General features: G+C 54.6%; 4 protein-coding genes across 5 annotated transcripts in view; 1 reads left to right on the forward strand and 3 right to left on the reverse strand.

Annotated features, from left to right (window-relative positions):
* Window positions 1–481: 481 nt before the first annotated feature.
* On the reverse strand, window positions 482–3,466 carry LRRC73 (leucine rich repeat containing 73). Of its 2 annotated transcripts, XM_033102088.1 has the most exons (6): window positions 3,045–3,464; window positions 2,260–2,420; window positions 1,796–1,918; window positions 1,322–1,422; window positions 954–1,176; window positions 482–803 (listed from the first exon to the last, which is right to left on the reverse strand). In XM_033102088.1, the coding sequence occupies exons 1-6, from the start codon at window positions 3,314–3,316 to the stop codon at window positions 733–735; spliced, it is 951 nt and encodes a 316-aa protein (XP_032957979.1). In that variant the 5' UTR covers window positions 3,317–3,464; the 3' UTR covers window positions 482–732. The 2 variants fall into 2 exon arrangements, with proteins under 2 accessions (XP_032957979.1, XP_032957988.1); XM_033102097.1 differs by lacking the exon at window positions 1,796–1,918 and having other exon boundaries at window positions 524–803; window positions 3,045–3,466.
* Window positions 3,467–5,383: 1,917 nt separating this feature from the next.
* On the reverse strand, window positions 5,384–9,761 carry YIPF3 (Yip1 domain family member 3). Its single transcript, XM_033103155.1, has 9 exons — window positions 9,547–9,761; window positions 8,730–8,927; window positions 8,427–8,533; window positions 7,103–7,148; window positions 6,873–6,965; window positions 6,577–6,708; window positions 6,267–6,380; window positions 5,966–6,089; window positions 5,384–5,872 (listed from the first exon to the last, which is right to left on the reverse strand). The coding sequence occupies exons 1-9, from the start codon at window positions 9,625–9,627 to the stop codon at window positions 5,724–5,726; spliced, it is 1,044 nt and encodes a 347-aa protein (XP_032959046.1). The 5' UTR covers window positions 9,628–9,761; the 3' UTR covers window positions 5,384–5,723.
* Window positions 9,762–9,854: 93 nt separating this feature from the next.
* POLR1C (RNA polymerase I and III subunit C) lies at window positions 9,855–13,597 on the forward strand. The gene is made up of 9 exons (XM_033103156.1): window positions 9,855–10,001; window positions 10,124–10,195; window positions 11,391–11,498; window positions 11,743–11,875; window positions 12,156–12,275; window positions 12,371–12,523; window positions 12,681–12,830; window positions 12,932–13,048; window positions 13,197–13,597. Exons 1-9 carry the CDS (start codon window positions 9,933–9,935, stop codon window positions 13,313–13,315), a joined length of 1,041 nt encoding a protein of 346 aa, XP_032959047.1. The 5' UTR covers window positions 9,855–9,932; the 3' UTR covers window positions 13,316–13,597.
* Window positions 13,598–13,651: 54 nt separating this feature from the next.
* XPO5 (exportin 5) overlaps window positions 13,652–19,678 on the reverse strand; it is a 43,501-nt gene continuing 37,474 nt past the window's right edge. Inside the window, exons 25-32 of the mRNA XM_033103152.1 lie at window positions 19,218–19,264; window positions 18,686–18,783; window positions 18,027–18,089; window positions 17,165–17,250; window positions 16,589–16,696; window positions 16,312–16,449; window positions 15,952–16,116; window positions 13,652–15,773 (exon numbers count right to left, since the gene is read on the reverse strand). Of these exons, the coding sequence (XP_032959043.1) occupies window positions 15,636–15,773; window positions 15,952–16,116; window positions 16,312–16,449; window positions 16,589–16,696; window positions 17,165–17,250; window positions 18,027–18,089; window positions 18,686–18,783; window positions 19,218–19,264 (843 nt within the window). The 3' untranslated portion in view covers window positions 13,652–15,635. The remainder of the gene's footprint in view (window positions 15,774–15,951; window positions 16,117–16,311; window positions 16,450–16,588; window positions 16,697–17,164; window positions 17,251–18,026; window positions 18,090–18,685; window positions 18,784–19,217; window positions 19,265–19,678) is intronic.

Here is a 19,678-nt window from a genome sequence, read left to right on the forward strand (position 1 = left end):
TAAATAAAACTATTTTACTGGTATGGCCTAATATGTCTATTTAATGACCTTCCTTCTGCTATTCTCCCCTTTCTTGAGTATTCCCGGTGCCTGTGATACCCTACGCTTTGCTAGTGACTCCCGTGTCCCACTCTGCCTGGGGCTTCCTGGGCTCAGAGCATCAGGCAGTGGAAGAAGGTGTACCTCAAGGAGCCTTGACAGGGCCCCCGAGTCTCCCCTTGAGGTAGAGTCCAGACCAGCCCAGCTCTGGAGGTGGCTTCTTTACCTTAGTTATATCCTTATGGGGCCTGTGTAAGGTGTCATCTCAGAACCCCAGATCCTAGAAGTCCGAAGCCTGAGCCAGACCTGTTTGGGACTTTCGGGGGCCAGAGGACATTTTGGCTGTGGGACGGCACTGCCCCCTACAGGTGCCTAATGGTATTTTCCTCCCCTACTGCCGGCCCCCAGTAGTGACCACAGCCACACGCCAGGTTGTAGAGTTCATAAAATCTCTTCCGAGCCAGCGGGCTGCAGCCAGACCTGCCAACAAGTCCAGAACCACTGCTTTGAGTTCAAGTATCCCCAAGGCTGCTGCTCAGTCACAGCTTCCAGAGCCTCCCAGCACACTGCCTGGAGCTGCCAGAGCCCCGGGCCACCCCCTCCCTCCCAAGCCCCGGGCCTGACCCTGATATCTGGGGCAAGGTGCTGCGGACATAGACAAATGTAATGATGCACAGAAACCCAAGTGCAGAGTCACATCTCCGTCTCAGCCAACAGACTGTCCCCGAGTCCTGACGTCATTAGCACCATCTGAGAGCTGGGATCTGTGGAAGGGCAGAGGGGTTTTCAGAGCGCCACTCGTCCCTCCACTGGGCACTACAAATAGGAGAGAAATGGCCTCGGTTTCCCATTCCCACCCTCCCAGCTCCCAGGCCTCTTCAGACCTGGCTCCGATCAACCCACAGGGCTCTTACCACTGGGGCACATCCAGGAGCTGCTGCCTCTCTGGTGGGCAGCAGACTCCCGCCCCCTCACTCCTTCCTGCGTGTCCCCAGACCCTCCTGCCACCTCTTCTTCCTCCTCTCCCTCAGAAAGGAGGTCACAGATCTGCTGCTGCAGCTCAGGGCTAATGCTGTTCTCAGCCAACACCAGGCTCCGCAAAGCCGTGGGGTAATTTTCTACCATGTCCAGCAGGGTCTGGCGTGGAGAAGAGTACGGAAAAGGATAAACACAGTTAAGGTGGCCCCCCTGACTCCATCCTGCCACCCCTTCAGTGTGTCCAGACACCCTGGCTAACTTCCACCCCTACCTCCGGCCTTCCCCAAACATGAAGATGTCTCACCTGAGCTGACTGGTTGGTGAGCCCCGTGCCCTCCAAGTCCAGGACCTCTAAGGTGCGGCTGGAGGCCACAGCGACAGCCAGCATCCCTGCCACATGGTCACCTGGGGAGCCAACACACACGCACAAACCTGCTTACATGCACGGGCCGGCTAACCCTTGTTCCTGAAAGCCGCCCCATTGCCCACTTAGCAGCCTTAGCTGCCCCCCCCAGGCCAGGAGACAACTGATAGGTGGCCAGGAAGGGCGCACTGTGGTTGGTGAGTGAACACATGGAGCAAGCCAGGCCCAGCGGTGGTGAGTGCTTTGATCTCCCTGTTGGTCATCTGATCCCCACACAGGTGGCTCCTCTACTGCCTCCCAGACCTCCCTCCATCTTCCCTCCCCCAGGGTGGGGGTCAGCATGGCAACCGATGGTCCTAGGTTCTGGGATGGGGGTGGGTGGTGAGACTCTAAGGGGGTTTTCTTGAACCTCACCCAGGGGGTTGTAATCCAGGTTGAGGACGCGGACCTGGGAGCTGTGGGCCACAGCAATGGCAAGGCGGCTCCAGCCCTTAGGGGTGATGCCAGGATTGGCACTCAGCGTTAGCTCCTTCAAGCCTGGGCAACATCAGAAGGAGAAGCCAGGATGGAGGTCAGACACTCCTCAAGCCTCTACCATGCCCTGGGTTTCTGGGGTGTCCCTAGTGGCTTGGAGCCAGCCCACCCCCACCACAGAACTTCAGGGCCATTGGAGACCCATGCTTTCCCTGCCCACCGGAACCTGGCTTCAGATTCCCCATCCTGCTCAGCCCTTAATCCTTCTCCTTCCTGAGCGGATTTAAAAACCTTCTCACCCACACTGTCGGAGCCCTCAGCTCTGGGCCACGCCCCCTGCCCTCTGCACTTAGCTTTTCATCAAAGCTGCGCCAGCCCATGCCCCTCAGCAGGGCCCTGCTCACCAGACTTGGCCCCGTCTGGGGGGAGGAGGCCACAGATGAGGTTGATGGCTTCATCGCCCAGCATGCAGTCCCCCAGGTCCAGGGCCACAAGGGCAGGGTGGAGCGCCAGGGCGGGGTTCAGCAAGGCCAGCCCCGCATCTGTCAGGGGGCTCCCATGCAGGCTAAGGGTGGGGACCAAAGAGCAGAGGTTACTGCGGTCATCAGCCCTATCTGGAGCGGGAGGGGGTGCTTTCCATTAGGTGAGCCCCAGAGGTAAGGAGGGCACTCAGTCACAGCACTGGGGGGAGAAAGGCCTTGGGAAGAGAGAAAGCAAATTCTAGATTCGAAAGGAATGCAGGTAGAAATGGAATTCGGTTTCTTTTCTCGGGCAGGGACTGGGACCCAGGACAGAGCAGAGAGGATGGGGGGCGGGGTGGATTAGGATCCCTGAGTAGGCGGAATGTAGGGGCAGGAGTCTAGTCCCCAGATGGGTGTTCCGTCCGTTCTGGGAATTGAGGAGCTGCCCCCAGAAGTCAATGCGGGTGATTAGGAGGGTACACGTGCCCTGCCAGGAAAGGGGGGACTCCCATCTCCTTTGGGGTGGGGCTGCGTGTGCAAAGTCTGGAGCGAAGGGATGCTCTTGGAGGGTATTGTGCAAGCGTGGGCAGAGGAATGAGGGGTGTGTGTAACGGCGGAGAAGGGAGGCTGGTGGAAAGAGGTACATGAAGGTGTGGAGGAAGGAGGTGGCAGGTGAGTGCGAGAAGGGGTGCAGTGCCCGGGACCCCCTTGCGAGGGGGCGCACTCACAAGAGGGACTGGATGGAGCGGTTGGTCCGCAGCGCCTCCGCCAGCTGCTTGATGCGGCTGGGGCTGGACACGACGCCCAGGTTAAGGTTGAGCTGCGCCAGGGACGTGGCCCCGGCCAGAGCCCGGCAGATGCGGCCGAAGTCGCGGTCGCAGAGGCGGCAGCCGCGCAGGGAGAGCAGGCGCACGGCGTTGTCGCGCAGGCCGCGGCAGATGTCCCGCACCTCGGCGCCTGACAGCGGCTCCCCCGAAATCTGGATGGAGCTGGGCAGCATCCTGCCCACGGCTGGGCCTCCGGGGCCGGGGCCCGGGACGTGGGCGAGGTCGGCGGGGCCGCGGGAGGGGTCGGGGCTGAGGTCGGGGCCCGGGCAGGGGTCGCGGCCGGAGCGGGGGCAGAGGCGGCGGCAGAGGCTCAGGCGGCCGCGGAGGTGGCGGCGGGAACGGCGGCGGCTGCGGTGGCGAAGAGCGCCGGGGCCTGGGCCGGAGCTGGCCCGGGTGGCGGAGGCGCCGAGGTCGCCGGTCGGGCTGAGACCGCGGGGCGCTGGCGCCGGGACGGACCGTGCTGCCGGTGTCTGGGCCGCGGGCCGGGGTGCGCGATCTGGGGCGGGCCGGGGGCTGCTCCGCGCTTGTCCTTCTCCGTCGCCGTTGCAGCAGGGGCCGCGGCTTAGGACGCGCGGGACTGGTTCCCGCTCGGGGGCCGCATCTGCTCCCTCCCTTCCTCCAGCTTGGCTTTCCCTACCGCGCCCGCAAAGAGAGGAGCCCAAAGCGGGCAGACCGGCAGCCGGCGGCGGGCGGCAGCTTGGGCTTCGGCTCCTGCGCGGGAGCGGGCGGTGAGTTCCCATGGCAACAGCCGCGTCACCACCGCTCGCCCCGCCCCCTGCCTAGGCCATGCGGGCCCACGAGGTTTGCGCACACCGGTGGTTCAGGAGCCGTGGGGACGCTCTTCCCCTGGGTGCGGGGCCAAACAGGTAGAAAGTAGGTAGCAGGGTTGAGGCCGGCGACTGGCAAGGGTGCGGAGGGGAAAATGGAGGCACGTCACTTGGAGGTGGCGTTTGAGACGTTGACCGCGTTCTTTTGCCCGTTCTCCCTCGTTCCTCATTCCTAAGGGCCAGACCCTCGGTGCCATCGCTTGGATCCCAGGCACGCCCTCCGGTCCCGTTTGGAAGTCTTCAGGGTCCTTTAATCCAGGCCTCGCCCCGCCCCCGCGTCCCCGCGACAGGAGGCACGCTTGCGAAGGGATTCCAGCCCACGAGGACTTCCCCGCGTGCCCCTCGCCACGATGGAGGCCTCGCAGCAGCGGTCCGAGTTCAGGCCGGGCAGAAGCAATCTGGATTACCAGGCACAGGGGAATCTTCCCAAAGGGTCGCTGGGGCAGGTGAGCCGCAGGTACATGCAGGGTACTCGTGCCGCCCCTCCCCCAGGTGCATAGGGCACTGCTGATGCCCTGAAACTGGGGTAGCCCAAATAAATGGAGTGCCAGGATCAGCGGCCTGGAGTGGAGACGGGGCCACGGAGAGTGGGCTGGAGCCCTCAGGAAGGACACACTGCAATGTGGGCGGTGTTGGGACTCCGTCCACTGGTGACGGACGGTGTGGGGCTACACAGAACATAGGTCACCTGGGGCAAATGAAGGGCACGTCTTTCAGTCCCTTTATCAGGAAGGAAAGATGCTGACCTCGGTTTACTAGGGTAATGATTTTTTTTAAATGAGTAACATAAGTGTAGTGAAGAGAGCTCAAAAAATTCTATTCCCTCTGTTCCTCTGTTAAGTGGAGCAGATTAAATGGGTGGTGGGTGGATGGTGCGATGCATGGGTGGTGCTGGTTTTTAAGAGTAACCAGCACTCTTAGAGGAAGGACAGAAATCCTGAACAGTTTTGTTCCTCTGGCCCCAGTATAACCAGGGCAAGGCCGAGTTTGGCTTCGAGTGTGAGCTCCCCACAGGAAAATTATCCCTACATAATGGCCCAGGTCCATAAGGGTCTTATAATGCTATGGGGTTGAATCTGGAAGTTTTTGTCCAATTGTCATTGCTCCATTAGTGTCCCAAGAGTGCAGCTGAGCTCAGACTCAAGCTGGGCGCTTTGCTCCATCAGAATTATGGTTCTTGTGTTTGAGGCCACCCTGCTGCTCCATGGGTCAGGTGTCCCCTGTCCTTGGGGGCAGGTTCCATATTCAGTCACTGCCTTCAGTGGAGCCTGGGCTGTCTCATGTTCATCCTGCCTTTCTCACCTTATGTTCTGAGGGTATAAATAAGGGAACAAGACGTTATACCACCACTGACAGAAGAACCGGAAAGTGGACAGGAAGTAGGAGGGCAGGGAGGACCAGTGGAGTGGTAGCTGCAGTTCCAGACTTCAATCCATATTTTAATTACCAAGTCTATATTTAGCAAGACAATGTGGGAAAAATAAAAAGGAAGGAAGGGATGGGTGGTGAGAGGGCCTCCCGGGCGCTGACCCACTTTCTGCACTGACTGCAGAGCGCTGCAGTCCTGGCCACGAGTTCCTGGCCTTGTGCCCTTCGGAAGCCCCGACCAGCATCAAAGGAGGTACTTAAGCAGCTCCGGCTCTGTGGCAGCTGCCGACCCCATCAAAAAGACACATGTCATCAGCACTGTTCTTTAATTGTCCTCCACTCCGCAGCTGGGGAAGACGGGGCTGGCCCAGGATTTCAGGTGGGGTCAGTGTGAGTGCAGGGTCACCGCGACGGCCTTGGTTGTGGCATTGAGCACGACAGCTGATAGCCTCGCAGCAGGGAGCACGGCAGGGATCTCTCTGGGAACCCTCTGCATGGGTGGGATGTTGGGACCCTCCAGGGTGTCCAGGATCCCTGCGAGGGAGATGGAAGGTGAGCGTGAGCTGGCGGGGCACCGCCCTCGGCAGCGGTGGCCCCCTCCCCGCACCCCAGCCTCCTGGCACTTACCCTCCACCACCTTGTGGTAGGCAAAATGCAGATAGAGCAGGAAGAGCATGTGCAGGGCAGCCAGGGTGCCACAGAGGAGCAGCCGCTGCGTGGGGCCCACAGTCCGTGACACCAACACTGCCACCTAGGACCACAGGAATACAGCTCAGGGGGCCTGGCTCCAGTGTGGGGAAGCCACTCCTCCCTAGAGCAGAACCATCTTTGGGCTCTGGCGTCCCACTCAGAGCCCTTTGTGGGGTTTTGCCTGCACTAGGGGCTGCTGCCCCCACCTCCCCAGGAGGACAGCCCCTGCCCATCTTACCATGCGCAGGGTGGATAGCCCCCCCACCAGCAGCCAGAAGAGGTAGAAGAGGGCGTGGAGGTGGATGTTATAGGTGACGAACAGGACGATGCAGTGCCCGAAAAGGCCATAGCCCTAGGGAGGAGGATGGTGGAGAGGAAAACCATTCAGGCCGGGCTGGCCTCTGGACCCTCACGGAGACCCTGAGAAACAAACGGTCGAGCGGCCCGCTTACTCCATTCCCAGCCCTGGGGCCGCAGCACAGATGCAAACCAAGGCCTGGCTCCTCTTGTAAGACCACCCTTGCCCACCACCGTGCTGGACTCCTTACCAGCAGCGCCAGCGTCTGCAGCATGGTGATCTGGGCGTTGCACAGGTAGGCGAGGAAGTAAATGAAGGACGAGACACCCAGCCAGTAGCCGAAACAGGTGCCAATGGCTGTGCCCATCAGGGTGCCCTCCCGCTGTGGGGGGAAGGCTGTGCTTAGTCCTGGGAGGCCAATGGCCTCAACCTCACCCAGGGCCGTCCTCAGGGCTGCTTCTAACTCGCTCCACCACCGTCTCTTTGGGCCGCTTTCAACTCAGTTCAGCCACCCCCCAGCCCTTCAAAGTCCTCTGTCCTGCTTACGATAATGGTGTCAGATGTCTTCATCCCGTGGAGGAGGATGGCAACCAGTGTGAAGACCAGCATGAGAGGTCCGTAGAGCTCACCTGCGATTTTCTGTCAATATACCAACTCATTCAGGCTGGACGGTACAATGGCTCTTCTGTTGATTTCTCCCCAGGCTTTGTCTGGTGGCCCCACCCTCTGACCGGTGCCTCCCCCCGGCTCTTCTAGTCATGCCACCCCCTATTCACCTGGGGGAAGTTGACCATCTTGATGGGGATCATGGACTCCAGGAGCCTGGGAGAGGAGAGGAGAGGAGAGATGAGCGCAGAGGCAGCACGAGGCTATGAGGTTCTCAAGGGCCTGAATCTCACTCACTTCTCTAACTCCAGAGAACATGCTGGATGGTACAGGGAGAATGAGGAGATCACTTCCTTGCCCCTAAAAATACTTCCAGGAAGGGCAACCCTTTGATGCTGTACTGACAGCTGCAGCAGCAATATGAACTCAGGGAGCCCCGCTGGGCCTTGGGAAAGGGCTTGACAATTTACATATGTGACGTGCTCCCCTCTAAAAGGCAAACTTCAGCAGAGAATGCCCAGAATTCCACACTGTAATAGTGCAGGTTACTTGAGGGAACCAGTGTGCCTCCTGCCTCTGTCTGCTTACAATTGCCCCAGGCACTGTCGAGCATTTTCTTAAAATACATTTGAAGTGGTGTGAAAATTCCAGGCAGAAGGAATACAAGTACGAGTACAAGCCACTTCCCCGTTCTCTTAAGTGGCTAGTTCCTAAAAATACCTTTGAATTTGGCTGGATTTTACCCTCCTCTGTGAAACCTGCCCTGTTCCACCTCAAGCCTACTCTAGGGTCAAGAGTCCCTTCTATGTGTCCCTTCATAGCAAATGAGTGCTACACTGTAATTACACTTGAGAGCAAAGCTCTCATCTGGCTTCACCACTAAATCAGACACAGCTAGTAGAGTACCTGGCACAGAGCAAAAGCTTAGTAAGTACTTGCTGAGTACACTGGGTATTTGGTAAGCAAGACTTATGCAAGTATGAACAAAGAAGCAAGCCAAAATTAATTCCAGTTTTTGAAATCATTCAACAACTATGTACCAATATTCTGATTCAGAGGTTCTTCTGGTGCTTGGAATGAAAAGATAAACAAAACAGAGCCTGCTTTTGAAGTGGTCTCTGGGGAGACAGACTCAAGAATAAGAAAGTACAGCCGTGCTGAAGTGTTATTTATTAGGGGAAAGCGCAGAGCAATACGGGAGCACCAGGAAAGGACAAACCAGGGATGAGGCTGAGGAATGGGGAACAAAGGAAGCGACATTTGAGCTAGGTTTTGACGAAAGATGAGTAGCTTACTAGATGGACAAGAGGAAGAAGGCAGTGTGTTATCAGCATGTCCCGTTCTGGGATTGAGAGGAGGAATGGCGTGGCTGGGGTACGGGTACAACGATGAAGGCTGCTGGTGTCATGAAGACGGGTGTCTAAGGACTTGGTCTCTGTCCTCTGAAGGACTAGGTGTGAGGAGGGCAGCTTCCGTCAGGAGAAGGGTCCTCACCTGCTTCGCACCTGGGCAGGCTCCACATCAAAGTAGGGTCTCAGGATGTCGATGTTGGCATACAAGCTGAAGGCCCTGGAGGCTTGTCTCTTTCCTGCCTGCCACATCTGAAGAAAGAGGACGGGCGGGGTGGGTGGCTAGTGTGAGACTCTTGGCTCTCAGCCCTGTTGCTGATTTTCTGTTGGATTTCTACATGGTTCTAACTGGACAACCTGGGGTGACTGACCGTCATCAACACCAACTCCAGAACCTGGGGCCTCCTAGGTGTTTTTTTCCACCTGCCAGGCATCCAGTCTTGCTTACCTGATCAGCCACCTGCCGGCTCAGCTGTCCCTTAAAGCCCTTCATGCCCAGGAACTCCCCATCCTCTTCTTCAGCAGCGGCTGCATCAGCATCGACTTCTTCCTCGCGCAGACGCTGATGCAGCTCACCCATATCCTCGAAGCTGGAGCCTGACGTATCATCCATGTTCTCCATGTCAATCACAGCTGAACCCCCACCCTGTGAAGACAATAGCTCCTCGTGTGCAGGACCTTTCTGCTCCATCCATTAAGTGTTTCTCTGTTCCTCCCAGGACTTGGGGCTTTGTCCTTCCACTGAGGGGGATATGGCCCGGAATCACCATAGATGGTGCCACTCTTCTCCTCATTTGCTCTCAAAATCTTTCTTGTTTGGCTCTCTTTTCTAGCCTGGGAAAGTACTCCCTACCTTTCATACATGTCTTCCTCCTACCTTCCCTACCAAAGTCTCAAAGGGCTACAAATGTGCCCAGTTCCTTTGTCTCTCCCAACCCCCATGCAAGGTTGTGCACACAGTATGGTTTTAGCCAGTGCATTACTCCCCCACCCGCTGCCATGCCTGACCCCGACCGACCTCCTAATTTGTCCCGAAAGCAAGAGCGGGTCGGCCCAGAGAGCGAGGCCCTCTGACTGGAGTACAAGTCTGGCCTTTTCTGGTCATCACTGGTCCCACTGACTTTCGTGTGTGCTCGAAGAGCCAAAGGAGAGAACCAGTGCTGCAAATGGAGCAGACTTCCAGGCCCCGAGGGAGAGTCCCCACGACACTTCTGGACGACTGCCGACCCTGGGGCAGCTGGCAGCTGAAGCCTTGGGGCCATTACCTGGATGTTTTCTTCGAACCCTCCCCATTCTGGGCCAGCCCCGTTTCGGGAGCCGCCGGCCGGCGCCGCCGTAGTTGCCATGTCCCTCGAGGGCTCCCGTCGCGGAAGCCTGCCCTAGCCCCGCTCGTGGAGGAGTGGGAGAGACGTAGGCCTGAAGAAAGGAGAGGTCCAGGGGCAAAAGGGAGGCGGGATCAGCCGGAATGCAAAAAGGAGAAACCCGGATGTTTGGCCAAAACTAACTTCCGGAAGCTGGGGACGTGGACGGAGACAGGGCAGAATCTCGCGATATTTAACCTTGAAGGCGGCGGGGCGTTGCCACGGAGACGGAGGAGGGCGATTAGAACGCAAGCGCCAGTTGCTACCCTAGTCACGTGGAGGGGTTGAAGATGGCGGCGCCCCAGGCAGTGGAGGAAATGCGGGGCCGCGTGGTTCTCGGGGAGTTCGGGGTTCGCAATGTAAGCCTTGCGGTCTTGAGCTCGGGAGGAGAAATGAGAGTGGAACAGGGATGAGTTGGGATCGGAGTGGGGACGGGCTTGGCCTCGCTGCCCCTTCGCGGACAGACTCTTCTCTGCTCTAGGTTCATACCACCGACTTTCCCGGTAACTATTCCGGCTATGATGATGCTTGGGACCAGGACCGCTTCGAGAAGGTGGGTGGAGCCGGAGGTGTCCGGAGAGGGTATGAGGATCGGACCGTGTGATCTGAGCAGCCTGTGCCTCAGAAGCTGTCCTTGGGTTTCGCTCCGTTCCTAAAACGTTTATTGAGCACTGTGTTAGGCGCTCCGTGTACACGGTTTCTGCTCTGGTCTGCGAACAAACTCAGTCTTGTTGGGGAAGAGCGCGCGTAAGCAAATGATTCCAGTATAATGTGGTAAAGGCGGTTGATAGCACTAAGGATGACCGGAGGTGGGTCGGGGGCTGTCCCATTCCGCAGAGGCACTTAATCTAGAATGGGGAGGAGGGCAGAAGTAAAGTGGGTCAGCATGAGTGGTAGGCAAGATTGAGTAAAGTGTGTCTTAGACACTAGGTGACAGAGCAAAGGGGAGATAAAAGGTAGGTTTAGTGATTGCTTTGTATCAGCCGTGAGGGGAGACTGTCAAATGACGCAGCTTGGGGAACTGCTTTGATGGATGGTGGTGTCATTTATTGATGAGAACTGGGGCTGGGGAATGATGATGATACATGCTTTCAGTTTCCTTCAGGTGGAGAAGTCTAGCAGGCTAGTAGAATATATGTTTGAATTGAGGTCAGAAGTGAGATATAATTTGGGGAGCTGTCAATAGAGATAGTTGCTAAAACCATGAGTGTGGTTGAGGTCACTCTGGAGAGAAAACTTGGGAAATAGGTTTGGGAAAGCAAAAACTTGGGAAATCGTAATATTTATGGAGTAGGTGGAAGACAATGAATTTGGAAGGATTGATCAGAGAAGGGAGAGAACCAGAAGATTGGTGCTCAGAAATCAAGGCAACAGAGTTTGAAAAAGGAGGGATCCTATCAACAATGCCAGATACAACAGAGGAATGTAATAAGGATCGAGTAGTGTCTATTGGACTAAGCAGTGTGGAAGCGTGTTCTTTAGCACAGTAGCCTTTGCGGATGGTCTGGCTGGAAGCCGTACTGCAGAGGATTGTAAATGAATGGAAGATGAAAACAGGGAGACTTTTAAAAAGAAACTCATAAAGGAGGACTTGGAACATCTAATGAGGGCCATCTGGGCAAAGGGAGGTTTTTGGATGAGACAGAATGTTAATACCTTGAGGGGAATATCGGAGGGTGGGGGGGGGGCCCGCAGGTATTGACTATACAGAGAGCAAGCATCATTTAGTGTTTTTCTTGTCCCTTTAGAATTTCCGCGTGGATGTGGTACACCTGGATGAAAACTCATTGGAGTTTGACATGGTGGGGATCGATGCAGCCATTGCCAATGCTTTCCGACGCATCCTGTTGGCTGAGGTATTGGTGGGTCTGGCGACGGGGTAGAGTTGCACGGGGAATCCATGCCATTGACCTCGCTTGTAGAATTGTGTCAAGGTTTATTTTTCCTGCCGTTTTGCTGAGCATTCCTCTTGCTCATTTGTAAACTTCTAATCAAGGCTTCTTCTAGGAAGAGGTCTCTCCCTATCTCTGTCAGCCGGCGGGGAATAGATGCGGAGTCTTTAAGGTCTTTGTAGATGAGTGGTTCTGTTTTGTTGGGCAGGTGCCAACCATGGCTGTGGAAAAAGTCCTGGTGTACAACAACACATCCATTGTGCAGGATGAGATCCTCGCCCATCGCTTGGGGCTCATTCCCATCCATGCCGATCCCCGTCTTTTTGAATATCGGAACCAAGGTGAGGGTTTGAGAAAATGAAATTTGGGGGAAAAGGGAGCAGCTCTCCTCCGCAGAGTAGATTCTAGAATCAGACTGCCTGTATTCAAATCCTGGATTGACTACTACAAGACCTTAGGCAAGTGACCAATCTTTTGGTACATCATTCTTTTTATCCATGAGAACCCCTGCCCTTGCCTTACTAAATTTGTCCAGGATTACAGGAGAAATTGAATGCATTCAGCATGGCGCGCAAATATTCACTAGTCCTTTAAGAGCTGCCACCTCCTCCCTTTGTGCAGGAGATGAAGAAGGCACCGAGATAGACACGCTGCAGTTTCGGCTGCAAGTCAGGTGCACTCGGAACCCCCATGCTGCTAAAGATTCCTCTGACCCCAATGAACTCTATGTGAACCACAAAGGTGCGTGTTGATTGGTAGGGTAAGGAAGAGGGCCCATCTGGTGGTGGGTGCCGGTTTTAGGGACTGGGGTCTTCTTGATGTGCTTCTCCCTCCAGTGTACACCAGACACATGACGTGGGTCCCCCTGGGGAACCAGGCTGACCTCTTCCCGGAGGGCACTATCCGACCAGTGCATGACGACATCCTCATTGCGCAGCTGCGGCCTGGCCAGGAGATCGACCTACTCATGCACTGTGTCAAGGGCATTGGTGAGAACCCTGGGGGCTGCCCTGGCGAGGAAGGTAGTTCCCATCCAGTGGCGTGAGGTGTGACTGAGGGACTCAGCTAAGATGTGATGGGCAGAAAGCCAGTGGGCCTTTGGGAACGTGAAGAAGGGTTTTCCCACAGGCGCTGTTTTCCCTCTAGGCAAAGATCATGCCAAATTTTCACCTGTGGCAACAGCCAGTTACAGGCTCCTGCCGGACATCACCTTGCTCGAGCCCGTGGAAGGGGAGGCCGCTGAGGAGCTGCGCCGGTGCTTCTCACCGGGTGTTATTGAAGTGCATGAAGTCCACGGTACGGTATTTGGTCAGGTCAGGACCTAAAGTATGTTTTCTTGAAGGTAGCAGACATACAAGCTTGGGGCTCGTGTTTCTAACATGGTTGGTTTTCATTAGGTAAAAAGGTGGCCAGAGTTGCCAATCCCCGGCTAGATACCTTCAGCAGGGAAGTCTTCCGGAATGAGAAGCTAAAGAAGATTGTACGGCTTGCTCGGGTTCGAGACCATTACATCTGTGAGTACTGGGGGTGGCGAGGAGAGAGGGACGGGCGGCTCTTTGGTGCCACAGCTTCCTCAGAGAGTCCAGATGTGGAATCTAGCAATGACAATGCAGGCAGGAGCTTTTGCAAGCCTGACCTGGATTAATGTCTCTCTGGTTCCAGTCTCTGTGGAGTCCACGGGGGTGTTGCCACCAGACGTGCTGGTGAGCGAAGCCGTCAAGGTCCTGATGGGGAAGTGCCGGCGGTTCTTGGATGAACTAGATGCCGTTCAGATGGACTGAGGCTGGCCCCGGATTCAGGGGCATGGCGGGGCTTGGATGCGTCCAAGGCAAGCTGACGCCTTTGGGCTCCCACCTGCCACCACAGGACTGCTCAAGAGAGCCCTGCGGGACTAGGTGTCCTGAGTGTGTGGGACAATTCCAGCTTTATTTCAGTCAATACATTTTGTTAAATGTGTTACAAAATGTGACTTATGCCTTTGTAAGGCTTTCATGTAAATAAATTCACATCCAAACAAAAAGTGTTTTGTCGGAGACCCCTTACTCAGTTTTGGTCTGCAAGTATGGGGCCCACCTCAGAAAAGGTGTGGCATGACTTAGCAGTTAGGAACCCATGGCTCAGATGTCACTGCCGGTCAGGGCCAAGTCCCTCCGACACCTCAGGAGCAACGCCAAATTGAGGTGTTTTCTGGGGGCACAGACTGGACAAAAATATTGTGCGCCACTTAACATAGCCCTTGGATAATGGAGAAAGTTGCCGATAGAAAACAAGTGGTCCCTAGCAGTCATGTCACACTGCCACCAAGAGCCATGAGGGAGAATAGCATTTCCCTTGGGACAGTCCCTCAGGGTCAGGTTCAGTGGCCTCCAGTAATGAATGACAGAATGGTATGGGCCGCCTGGTGTAGGTACGTCAGCAACAAAAATCTTTCTAGCTGATGTTCTGTCAGAAAGCTGGACAGCACATCCATCAGTCACCATTCTTCCTGTCCAGTTCCCTTAGCAAGATGCTCATGAGGAAGTGACCCTGGAGTACGTCACTAATTTGAAAACGATAGACGGGGCTCTTTCTATATGAAATTGAGATTTTTACTGACATGCAGATGTGCTTTAGAGTTAATGTGTCTACAAAAAGGTTCTATAAACAATAGAAAACTTCTAGCATGAAGTCACAAGATGTTAAAAATAGTACAACACAATAAATACAACTGTGCCCTCCAAGCCCCAACCACAGAGGAACAGGCAGCTAACACATCTGGAGGGAAACATGCTTTGAGATGGCCTTCACAGTTGACAAGAAGCCCCAAGCACCACCCAGGATAAGGGCGTAGGGCAGATCTGTGCTGCAGAAGCGGCTTCGCCGGACTCCAGGTTCTTCCCGCGGCTTCGCCTCCCCTGCCTGGGGCCAGCACAGCTACAAGCTGGAGCTCCGGTCCACGCGCTCCTCAGTCCTCACCGAGACCCGTCAGTGGACTGGCTCGATGACAGGCCTCTGCGCGTAGGGCGTGAACACGCGATACGGTTTCTGTATGGATTGTGTCTGGCCGGCGACGACCTCAAAGCTAGGGTCCTGCATCCATGTCCCCTATGCTTACAAGGGCCATCTCGTGACCTCCAGAGAGGACCGGAGACTCATAATACAGGTTGTGATGAGAAGGCATATTTTCTTTCTTTTGGAAATGGCCCATGAGAGAAGTGACCAGGACCTGAAAGACCGGGAGATTTTTGAAGGCACCTGGACGCCTAGTCCTGAGACCAGTGGCTTTGCTAGCTGCTTGTCACAGATGTAGCCTAGTTGGTCTGCATTACCCTTAGATTCCAATGGCATCACGTGACACTAGATAGGGTAGTGTGGCTCTGGTGCGTGGGTGGGCCCTGGGGCTGGGGACACCACACTGAGGGGTCATTCATGGAAGGGCACGATGTGTGAGCTCTAAGAAGGATGTGAGTACTACACGCTGGCCCAGCCCTGGTCCCTGAAGGTAATACGCTTGATACCACGTCCAGAGCTTAGCAGTAGCCTGTACCATGGGTCCCATCAGCTGACCAGATTCTTGCTCAAAACAAGGAACCGGCCACATTCAGTTCAGCAGTCAGCACCTGACCCGAACATGCCGAGGGATGGCAAGGGCTCCCTGCCAGCCCAGTGCAGACTCAGGGGGACTTGTGATGGTCCTGGGGGAACTCTGGCACAAGTAGTTCACGGCTGAGCCCTTGCCACAAGCCCGGCTAGTTGCAGTGCTGGGTAGAGCACCCCTCGTTACCACTCTGCACAGGTATATGGCTGCATGGGGGCTGGAGGGCTTGGCGAGAAGGGCTGCTCTGCTCTAGCTTTTCTCTGGGAAAAGCCCAACCTCCAAGTAGAATGTGGGATACTTGGGAGATCTAGACAGCATGGTATTAGCCCTCACTCCCTTGCTTGATACTTCAGTACAGTTACTTCTGGCCCTGCACAGGGCCCACTCTTCCAGCTCCAGAGCTGAGTATCTCCAGGCTGACGATGGTGGTAAGTGAGGTGGCAGTTGACAGAGGCCTAGAGATTAGCTACGAAGGGGAAGAAGAGATGGCAACAAAGGCCGAGGAAGGATGCCCAAAGCTTGCTTCAGGGTTCAAAGATGGTGGCCAGGCCACCTTCCTCGTTGCCCAGCACCTCTGTCTCCAACATAGGCTTTGTTTTCTTGAAAAGTGAGGGAAGATTCTTAATGTGAACTTCTTTTCGGAACTGCTCTCCCAAGGGTTTCTGTGGAAAACAAATGAGAGAGAACTAATGCTGGACCCTAAGTAGTGGGTTGTTTTTAAGACCATCTCACCATAATGGCCAGTGACGATAGCTGGTTTCCGGTTTGCCCTAACACGAACGCATGGTCTAAGAAGACCGCCAGGGTGGTTGGGAGCACGAAGGAAGGTGCATGACCTACCCCAATGCAACCAGCAATGAGGCGTTTGAATTGGTCCTTCCGGCGCTTGTCGGCAGCTTTCTGCAGAGACGGGTTCAAAAGCTTGCAGTCAAACTGGTCCAGAGAGTCCTTCTGTATGTCAGGGATCTGCTCCATAACAGCTCTTATCTCCAGGTACCTAGGACGCTGGGAAGTGAGGGTAAACCCACTCGGTGGGGTAGGTGTGGGCCCTGCCACCTGGCCCATTCCTTGCCACAGCCACTCCCTGGGCAGCACTAACAACTGGGCAACTGCCTGCATTTAGGGTAAGGCCCGACTGAGGGGAGCCGCCTGTGAAGAAGGAAGCCGCAGTCATCCTGCCCCCATGCTTTCTCCACTCACCAGCGCCTCATAGATCTGGAAGGCCAGGTGGACCAGGGACGCCATGCAGCCGTCATGCTGCCCGTGCGTCTGTAAGCCCTTGAGCACGCTGGTGAAAAGCCACGTCACAGCATCTGCGAGCAGTGTCCCTGACAGCACCTGGGGAGACAGCTGTGCTCAGGGCCAAAGCAAGCTGTTACCGCTAGGCAGGCCCCAGCACCCCAATTCTTTCAACTGATTCAGTCAATCCTCATGACCCAAACCTTTCAGAGGGGCGAGAAGGGGTGAGTAACCATACTTGTTTGAGGAGGGGCCAGCAGAGCTGTGTGGTCGTCCTCTGGCAGGACAGAGTATCCTTCCAGGCCAGGGAATTGAAGGCTGTAATTAATAGCGCCGTACAAACATCCTAACGGAAAAGGATGAAGGATTACAACAGGAAATAAGCACATTTTCTCTGAGTTGCTTATGTAACAGGAGCTGGAGTTTTAATCGTAGGTAAGTGGGAAAATGAGCTTATTTTAAAAAGAGAAGTGAGTTTCTTTCTTTCCTCTGTATATCAGGCACTCAAAAAGAAGGAAAAACCACCGACACAGAAGAGGAAACCTATGTGTAGGAAGGAGACAGGCTCAGGCCTGGGGGCGGCTGAACACGAGGGACTGGCATCAGTGCAGCTCCGAGCTCTCCTGAGAGCCTCTGCCCATGCCAGCAGGGGGCACCTCACAGCCTTGCACTTTCCCCACTGTTTTCTGGGGCTTTAGGAACCAGGAACCTAACTCGCATAAAGGAGTTTTACCCCCAAAACTTCGATGGCATCCCAGAGTAAGAGAAGTAGAAGCTGGGAAAGGAGAAGAACTTCACCTGCAGCCCCACCCACCTCATGCTTCATTAGGCATTTGCCCAGGTCTGTGAGCTCCGCCACAGCCGACGGGGTTACTACCTCTGTGGCCATCATCTCTTCATCTGGAAGCAGAGAGCAGAGGGTTAGGCTGCATCTTTTCAGAACAGAGAAAAGCCTGTCCTGAGAGAAGCCCACCAAGGAAAGGAAGGTTGAGAACCCGGGGCTGACTGGTGCTTGAGTAGCACTGAGACAGTCCAAAGCCTCATGAGGGTGCAGAAGCCCCTGCCCGTGGCAGATGTAGAGGTGTATCTAGCTGCACGTTTCAGAAACAGTGGGAAACAAGGTTTTCTGGACAATTACTTAAGCAAACGGTGAGGCTCTTTTGTCACTGAACAAACATCTGCGTACCCACTGTAGTAAACACTGATTTAGTTACTGGGGATACCCTGCCATAGGAATAGGACAAAGTCCCTTCCCTGATGGGAGGTGACATTCTAGTGAGGGAGACAAGCAAAAAATGAAAGCATAAATAAAACGTAATGTCATGTAGTGCTACGTGCTCTGAAGAAAAATAGAGCGGAGGAGAATGTAGAGTGGTTGAGGTTGCTATTTTGGATAAGCTGATCACGGAAGACCTCTCAGGGTTGACATTTGAGCAGAGGCCCAAATGAAGCGAGGGAAAAGGCCATGTATAGTCGGGAGGCAAATCATTCTAGATAAAGGAAACAGCCAGTGCAAACGCTCTGAGGTGAGAATATGCTGGGGGAATACAGAAAGAGCGCCAGCACAGAGGAAAGCCAGATGTACAACACCCCCCCCTCAGACTGCTAGGAAGTGACCTGGCTACAGAAGGGACACTATTGAAGAGCTCGGAGGGCCACACAAGAGGCTCGCTTACCATCTCCATCTGCAGGGGGGGCAGCACTGTGGTCAGCACCTTTCTTTGAAACACAGCATGCCGCTAAAGCAAGAAAACAGGGTTACTGGGCTACTACCACCAGACAACAGATCCCAGACTCCCTGGGCGGTGACGAGGAGGGAAGCGGGTACTGTCCAGGTACAACATCAGCCTCACTGATAGAACAGAGGCATGTGACCAGACTGTTCTGGTTCCTCTTCAAGTTCAAGTAACTGGAGGGAAATTACAAAATTTTCTGAGACTAAGTGACCAGGAGAGGATACCTGATAAATCTTTGGTCTACTTTGTATCTCAAACAAATGAAATGGCCCAAAAATAAAAAAAATTAACCACCTTCATGTCCAAGAATTAACTTTTTCCCGATTTTAACAAAGCTGAGAAGTTATTCCTACCTGCTATTTTCATCCTACCAAATTTTAGACCATATTTTGGCCTTAATATGAACAAATACAATTCAGCTGGCAATTCATAAAATCTCCATAGACTGACGTAAGGACCACCTAGTTTCTATCTAGTTAATTCTTTCTTATCAGCCTCTCAGTATTGCTGCAAACATGCCTCCATGGGGTTGGGTGAGTGACCAGTTCTCTCTCCAGAAAAACCCTCCTCTACCACCCCTGGCCCCGCGTGCCACTTACTGATGAGGTCCATGACTTCTCGGGTTAACATCCTCACCAGTTGTTCCTCTAGCATCTCTTGAGACTCTGGGTTTTCATCTGCGGTCTCATCTTCTCCACTGCAGAAAATCAGGGGCAAGTTCCATGGCAGTGCAAAGAAGGAAAAGACAAGGAGAGCAGGGACCCTAACCCAACGCTCTGCACCCACTTCCTCCTGGCGTCTTTCTGGTCTACATTCCAAGCAAATGTTGGGTATGGACAGCAACGAGCCACTGAGGGATGTTACGACTTGTGACTCTCTCCAGCGGGTAGCGGGTACTGGATCCGAATCCTAAGTGGGTAAGATGTCTCAGCTTCTCCTAGGCAGCTGATCTGAGTCTGCTAATGGTCAGACAAGCCACCCACCATTCATTAGGCTGAGAATGACTATAACCCACTGCGGTTCTAGCCCTCGTCCCGCAGAGCCCCTCCCCCATCCGCCACCCACTCCCAACCTTTTCCCACTCCAAGCTTGGCTCCAACTCATCCATCAAGGAAAAGAGATGTTCCTTACCACAGCAGGCTCCTCTGGTTGATGACTTGCCATTTTTGGGAAAGCCTCTGGGAAAACAAAAAGGAAGTAAGCGCTAGAATTGGGGAGAAAGCTAGAGCAGATCATCTCGAAGGTCCATTTCATCACTAGACTTAGCCAGGGATGACCGCAGGTATCAGTGACAGAGCCTTGGGAGACTCACAAGGTTAAAAACGCAGACACGGTTTCTGTAACCTCTCCCACACCCACGAGGGCAGCACGTCAAACATTTCTTTGCTTGGACAGGATCAATCATTTTAAAATTCCTGGGTCACTCCGGACACACCTGCACCACCTGCTTAGTTCTAGAGTCAGGGAAACAGACTGAAGGGAAACACTCCTCTGACCACCTCTCCTCTGTTAACAGGTTAGGAACAGAAGCTGACTCTGCTTTGTGGTGCTTTGTGGACAATTAAACCAGTTGGTTCTTGGGGAGCTGCTCA

The sequence above is a fragment of the Rhinolophus ferrumequinum genome, chromosome 3, assembly GCF_004115265.2.
Source record: "Rhinolophus ferrumequinum isolate MPI-CBG mRhiFer1 chromosome 3, mRhiFer1_v1.p, whole genome shotgun sequence".
Classification (NCBI taxonomy): domain Eukaryota; kingdom Metazoa; phylum Chordata; class Mammalia; order Chiroptera; family Rhinolophidae; genus Rhinolophus; species Rhinolophus ferrumequinum.

Excerpts from the sequence above, each read along its gene's own strand:
- LRRC73 (XM_033102088.1), bottom strand. The coding sequence starts at position 3,316 with ATGCTGCCCAGCTCCATCCAGATTTCGGGGGAGCCGCTGTCAGGCGCC. Across the intron at positions 1,919-2,259 it reads CCCAGACGGGGCCAAGTCTG|GCTTGAAGGAGCTAACGCTG; the intron begins GTGAGCAGGGCC and ends GATGTTGCCCAG. Across the intron at positions 1,423-1,795 it reads CCTGGATTACAACCCCCTGG|GTGACCATGTGGCAGGGATG; the intron begins GTGAGGTTCAAG and ends TTGGCTCCCCAG.
- YIPF3 (XM_033103155.1), bottom strand. The coding sequence starts at position 9,627 with ATGGCAACTACGGCGGCGCCGGCCGGCGGCTCCCGAAACGGGGCTGGC. Across the intron at positions 8,534-8,729 it reads GCCGGCAGGTGGCTGATCAG|ATGTGGCAGGCAGGAAAGAG; the intron begins GTAAGCAAGACT and ends CTCTTTCTTCAG. Across the intron at positions 6,381-6,576 it reads TGCAGACGCTGGCGCTGCTG|GGCTATGGCCTTTTCGGGCA; the intron begins GTAAGGAGTCCA and ends CCTCCTCCCTAG.
- POLR1C (XM_033103156.1), top strand. The coding sequence starts at position 9,933 with ATGGCGGCGCCCCAGGCAGTGGAGGAAATGCGGGGCCGCGTGGTTCTC. Across the intron at positions 12,831-12,931 it reads TGAAGTGCATGAAGTCCACG|GTAAAAAGGTGGCCAGAGTT; the intron begins GTACGGTATTTG and ends GGTTTTCATTAG. Across the intron at positions 13,049-13,196 it reads GGTTCGAGACCATTACATCT|TCTCTGTGGAGTCCACGGGG; the intron begins GTGAGTACTGGG and ends CTCTGGTTCCAG.